At 46.1% G+C, this 6,374-nt stretch overlaps 1 protein-coding gene across 2 annotated transcripts in view; it reads right to left on the bottom strand.

Annotated features, from left to right (window-relative positions):
* LOC119489737 (kelch domain-containing protein 8B-like) overlaps positions 1-6,374 on the bottom strand; it is a 201,741-nt gene that overhangs the window by 147,073 nt on the left and 48,294 nt on the right. For both annotated transcript variants that reach the window (XM_037772517.1, XM_037772518.1), the window contains one exon: positions 3,396-4,794. In XM_037772517.1, the coding sequence (XP_037628445.1) occupies positions 3,396-3,786 (391 nt within the window). In that variant the 5' untranslated portion in view covers positions 3,787-4,794. The remainder of the gene's footprint in view (positions 1-3,395; positions 4,795-6,374) is intronic.

Below are 6,374 nucleotides of genomic sequence, written 5' to 3'. Positions count from 1 at the left end.
ATGGTCATTTTACTGAGCAGACTTTGAACGTCTCATAATGATAACTCAATGGCACCTCCGTTAATGTTAGTAGCACCGCTATTTATCCAATCAGGACCGTGCTGCTAACGGCTGATAACAGCTAACGTTACTAACTCTCCTTCTGTTGATTTAAACACAGGTTTATTGTTTTCAGTGTCACATTATCAGGTTAAAATAGGGTGCACCCCCTCGAGTTTAGTAGCGCTACACTGTTAAGCACTTTTTTTCTCTCTGCTGTGGCTCCGGTACGAAACAAACTGAAACATGATCCAGCGTGCGTACGCGTCATTGTGCATGAGTAACTGTGGGAGCATCAATACGAGGAATCGATGGTCACGGAGGCATGAGATGCCAAGAAAGCGGACAACTATGGTTCTCTATTCCCATCTCTAGTGTTTTCCCTGCATGCCAAAGTGGTGGGTGTCCTGATGATTTCACCCGCCAATGCCAACAAGTTACCCGCATTTGGCGGGTGGCGGGTGCTAATTTCAGACCCTGCATCTACATCATCAGAATCCAGCGATTGCTTCACTGTGAAACCTGAGCCCAAATGAAGCAGCAGCTTCATGGTTTGTGTGCATAGCCATCGATCTCTCCATCACTCAGCTCCCTCTCCTCTGAGAGACACTATAGCAGCTTCACCATCACCGAATGGCTGGGGGGTCGGGAGGTCGGGGGGTGGGGAGGTGGGGGTTAATTAGTTAACTTCACCACTTCAGAGGAAGGAGTTTGTTGTTGCTGTTGTTCTTTCAAAGTCTCATGAAGATGTCAAAGCAGCTACATAATCAGTTGTTAATGAGCCTGCATGAAGTTTTTGGCAGTAATTGACGGGGTGAAGGCCCAGATTTAGAATATCAGAGCAGAAATCCTCTCTAAGCACTGCAATCACGTAAACCTGCCAAACAAAGACTGCATACATGCAACGTGTATGAGGATAACTAAACTCACATTAGAGCTCCTCTTGACTCACAAACACCAACAATCTACCAGTCATCCATGACAAATCAGTTATTTAGGCTGAAATAAAGAATATGATAAAACATGTTATGAAGGCACTACCATCCCAGGTAGTGGAGAGAGGATTTAACTCTATTTCATTTCATTAACCCTTCATCCATTCTTCTCCATAATGGCTTCTAGAGGCAGAAAAAAACAGCTTCTCTGTCTGTCTTCGTTACTCATTTTATCAACTGTAGCTAGCAAATTACTTTTAATGAGTAGATTGAAAACTTAAATATGTATTTGATGGCTACATGCATTCAGTGCCACGAATGATGCAACAAAGACCGAGGGTAAAGCTACATGTCCCAAGCTAAGATGTTAGCTTCCTCACCAGTTGATGATATGTGGAAGACGTGGAGATAAAAGAGCAGCATCGTTAGCCCTCGTATCATTGTTCCATATTACAAGAAGCAATAATTACCACCCTGTAGTTGTATTCCTCCTCTAATCGGTCGAGTGTCAGTTTATATCCATGTCTGTCCAAAATGTCATCACTTCATCATTTTATCCTGTTAGACATTTGTGTTATATTTACATAATTAGGGCCCGAGCACCGACAACGTTGGGCCGCGAGGACCCTATTGAAACTGTAAGGATTACGAAGGATTAAGAAAGAAAATTAATTTTTGAGGGCCTTAACATGCTCAAAAAGTTGTTAAACTTGGCACACTTTTCAGACCCGTTGAAAAATGTTATCTTGAAACTGTTGCAAAATGAAACCCCTGAAAAGTTGGAAAAATTGAGCCCCTCGCTCCGGTTTCACCTACATATATGAAATTTGGCAGACACGTGTAACATGTGGAGACGCACTAAAAAGCCTCTTGGAAGTATGCCCAAAACTCAACAGGAAGTCAGCCATTTTTAATTGAATGTGCGATTTTCGGCCATTTTTTGCGTTTTATAGGTCATGTACTATAACAAACTCCTCCTTCAGATTTAATCAAATCAACTTGAAATTTGGTCAGGACCATCTTAAGACCTTCAGGATGAAAAGTTATTCAAATGGTGAGTTTTCACTTAACGACCTGACCGTGGCGGCCATTTTGATGCAGGCATCAGTTCTTGTTTCATTGTGCTTGGCCGCATCAGTTGGCGTCCCACCAGTACCCCCGTCGTGCGACAAGGTGCGAGGGCCCGTTCATCGCTGCTTGCAGCTTTAATTAACATATGAATTCTTCAGTTATGGCCGACAATGTGTTTTGTGAGGTCACAGTGACCTTTGACCTTTGACCATCAAACTGTAATCAGTTCATCCTTGAGTCCAAGTGGACGTTTGCGCCAGATGTAATGAGGTTCCCTCCAGGTGTTCATGAGATATTGCGTTCCAAAGAATGGTCTCTGGATGAACGTACGTACTTACAGACGGACGGACAGGCAGATGGACGGACAACCCAAAAACATAACGCCTTCAGCCACGGTGTCGCCGGCATGGAGGCATAAAAATGTAAGATCAGACTATTATTTCTTTCTAACAGAGCAGCATTCAGATGTTCACTATAAATGGACCAACAAGCCAACGGTTCGATTTATACTTCACATGACAAAAGGATTCAAGGTTGAGTACAAACCCAGTTTGTCAAAGTTAACTTGAGTACTTCACCAAACAAGAGCAGATCAGAGCTGTTAGCTGTTAGCTAGCCTCACCTTAAACTGGTCCTCAGTGGAGCTTTTTATACCCCCAAATAAAGACGTTGTTAGCTAATGATATGCTAACTTCTAGCCTTGGGAGTAATGCCAGGGTGGTACTCTAGGTAACTAGATAGCCATGCATGCTAATTTTAGTGGCTTATGTTAGAGCAGACAGACACACAAATATAAGACACCATTCTCCAAACCTTTAAGTCGTACCGCTCTTACTGCAAGTCCACGTGGTGCACCGGTTCCACATGGAGAGAAACCCAAAGCTCGACAGACCTGCCTTTTCACAATTGCTTAGCTATGATGAACATTGATGTTTGGGGGAGGGTTTAGAAAATGGTCAGTCGTTGTCTTTTTACATTTCATTCCGTCAATGCGAGAATAACAATTGACACCCGTTACTACTACTGTACATCTGCAGCTGCTTAAGCCTGAAAGACTGAAGCTGAAAGACTGATTCCACCGTCATGCAAAGTCAGGAAGCAGCATAAACCTGATGACTGAGTAAATACACTGAAAGACTGGTGACGACTGGAGTACTGGTGGTAGACACAAACCTGTCACATGTTCTTGGACCAAAGCAAACATGAATGGTAAGCAGCAGCAGCTCACACTGTTCACACGCAGACGCCCAAATCTAACCAGCTCAACAGTGTTAATGTGCGTCCTCACCCTTAGGACTCGCACATTTGGGATTTAAAGCAGCGTCACACACACACATTCCACTTTCTTACCTTTCTCCACAGCGGTGGCTCCCATGGACGGCTGACCCAGGCCGGCCCTCGTCTCCCATTTGCCCTCATCGGAGTGGTACATCTCCACGGAGGCCAGCGGGGTCTGTTGTTGGTTCATGCCCCCGAGCACCATCACCTGCACCCCCAACGCCACGGCCGAGGCCCCCGCCCGCGCGGTCGGCAGCGGCGGCAGTTGGCTCCACGTCTGGCTCTCTACGTCCAGGACCTCGACGCTGTCCAGGGGCGTGCCGGTCTCGCTGCAGCCCCCCAGCACGTAGAGCAGGCCTTCGTGGTAGACGGGAGTGCAGTAGACGCGGCGCTGCGACATGGGGGGGAACTGCTCCCAGTACAAGGACTTGACAGGACTCACCGCCATCTCCTGCACAGGCATGTCTCCAGGACAGAGAGGAGGGGACACACCATCACACACCACGCCGGGGAGGAAGAAGAGGAGGAGCAGTAGAGGGAGAGGTGGAGTGAGGGGGCTCACAAAGGTGGACCAACTGAGCGAGAGCAGAGGCACAAGCTTGTTTCTGTCTGTTTGACGGACCGCCTGAATGCCTGTGTCCACAGAGGGAGAGAGACACGGGAAAGTGAAAGAAGGATAGAAGGAAAGGGATGCTAGTGAGAGAAAGAGTGGTCAGAATAAAGAAAAAGAGAGAGAGAGAGAGGGAATGAGCAGAGAGTCTTACTCCCTCCTCAGCCAGATGTCACGACTCCCTCTCTATTCAAATGTTTTATTCATCCGGCTGTTGGTATTTTTCGAGCAGCGAAGCCATCTGCCCTTCAATCCCCCTCTACTCCGGCCCTCCTCTCTCCTTCACTGCATCCTGCCGGGAGGTTATTTTGGTTAAAGTTTTTGCTTGAGTATATTCCTGGGGAAAAAAAAGATGCTTGAAGAGGGTGTCCTCGAGCTTAATACTTAATCCGACCAAAACCTCAAAGTCAAGAGAGGAGGAGTTGAAAAAGAAAAATGAATAAGTGGGGAGATGGCACTGGATCAAAGCTCCGGGAAGAGAGAGTTGAGGAACACTGACCTTCACTAGCGCCCTGATAATCCAACAGAAAGCCTTTATGGCAGAGAGTTTTATACCTTCAAACAAAAGGAAATGATTCAGGGCTTACCAGTCCCCTTCAGCTGCACCCTGGTGATAGAGCCTACAGTGAAAGAACCTTTAATAAACGAATCAAAGTCTTCAAATGGATCTCTACGGGAGTGCAATGACTGCAAGACTTTCTTGCATTTTAAGAAAGATTTTCTTCCCTTAATTAAACAAGGACTCCAAATCCCTGAGCGCCATTCTATGCCTCGCCGTCAGGCACAGGGCCTGATGAACTGCGTGCTTCGCAGCTTCCTGGTGGCTTTGGAGAGGATGAGGGTCCCTCGGCGGCGCCAAACCTGGAAGAGAAGACGACACCGGATCAGACAAGGAACTGGAGTAACAATCTTACAATTTTAAATGAAAGAAGAAAAATAACATCCTGATTATGTGCTGAACAAACAGAGGACCTACGGCGTTCTCATCACACAGTCATCCACGAGGAATGTGCACTTATATTACATTATACTGTATACATCCTTCAACTCACAAATATTTCCTCCAGTATGTGTCACTCACTACACACTAGGGATGTCACGATACCAGAAATCTAGTAGTTGATACCAATACCAGTGAATTTCTACAATTCTCGATACCCAATTCGATACCACAGTAAAAAAAACAACAACAACAATAAATCCCATGTAATTCAACCTCACTCTTTTATTAAAAACATTTGAACATTACAAAAAACAGAGGCATGTAGCCTTTAAGTAATAATTAAAAATAATTGACCCTTTTTGTTCATTTCGGCGTATCAGTGGCATGTTATCAACCGATAGTCAGACGACGGACACTACATACTGACCATGAATGCATCTGTTCCGTCAGCTCAGAGTAGTAGGAGCAGGAGGAAGAGGATTTATTGTGGAAGCGAAAAGCAAATGCACCTATTTGGCAATATTTCACGTTTAATCCCAACGCTATAAGGGAACCATAACATTAATGAGGTAATCACCTCGAGGCGGATGGAGCCGTCACAGCCGGTGTGCACGGGACAGCGACGCCAGGTAGACCCCCGCAGCGGAGCCCCGCAGCAAAAGCTCTACCGGAGAGGTCAGACACACCGCCACCCGACGCTAAAGATCAGAGTCAGCGCTCTGCACATGTTGACCGTCATCTTTCTTGTAAAATGTCCGGTGTAATCAGTAACACCGGTGTTGTCACAAGTTTATTAACCGGTGGGAACATTTTCCTCACTGTCACATCCCTACCAATGACCATTACAGGCATCGTACGGTACCTTCGGTACTGTAGAAAAAGAGTACCGTCACGTTTTTAGAATTTGAGCATCGACTTGGTACAGAAGGATCGGTTCTCGTGACATCCCTAGCTGGCTGGTAGAGAGAATGAAGGTTTAAGACACTTCAGCTTTGGCGTCACTTCTCAGACCTGGAGGTTACTGCCTGGTTGACAGCAATGACATGGCTGGCTGTGCATGTGCATGTGTGTGCACGCGCGCGCGTGTGCGTGTGTGTGTGTGTGTGTGCGTGTGTGTGTGTGTGGCAGAGACACAGCAAGAGGCGAGCACACTGTGACTGGAGGATTGACAGAGAAAGCGATGACATTTAGCAGGTGGATGGAGCGAAAAAAAGCAACACAATGTAATCTCAGTTTGTCCTCGACCGTCATCATCTTCCAGTTCACACCATATATACAGTATAATATTCATAATTAATGATGCCTTCTTCCTAGTCCCAATTAGTGGCCTTAGCCCTGTGGACATGCTGACCTTTAACCAGCGAGAGGGAAAGAGCAATGAGGAAGACAGCAGAGAGCTTAAAGCTGTGGCCGTACCTGCATACTGTATGTGTGGATGTATTTGCATATGAATGGACGTTTGAACCTCCTTGTGTGTCTAGAAAGAATGGATTTCAGA

This window comes from Sebastes umbrosus, chromosome 6 (genome assembly GCF_015220745.1).
Source record: "Sebastes umbrosus isolate fSebUmb1 chromosome 6, fSebUmb1.pri, whole genome shotgun sequence".
Taxonomy (NCBI): domain Eukaryota; kingdom Metazoa; phylum Chordata; class Actinopteri; order Perciformes; family Sebastidae; genus Sebastes; species Sebastes umbrosus.
This window is presented reverse-complemented; position numbering and strand designations above follow the sequence as displayed.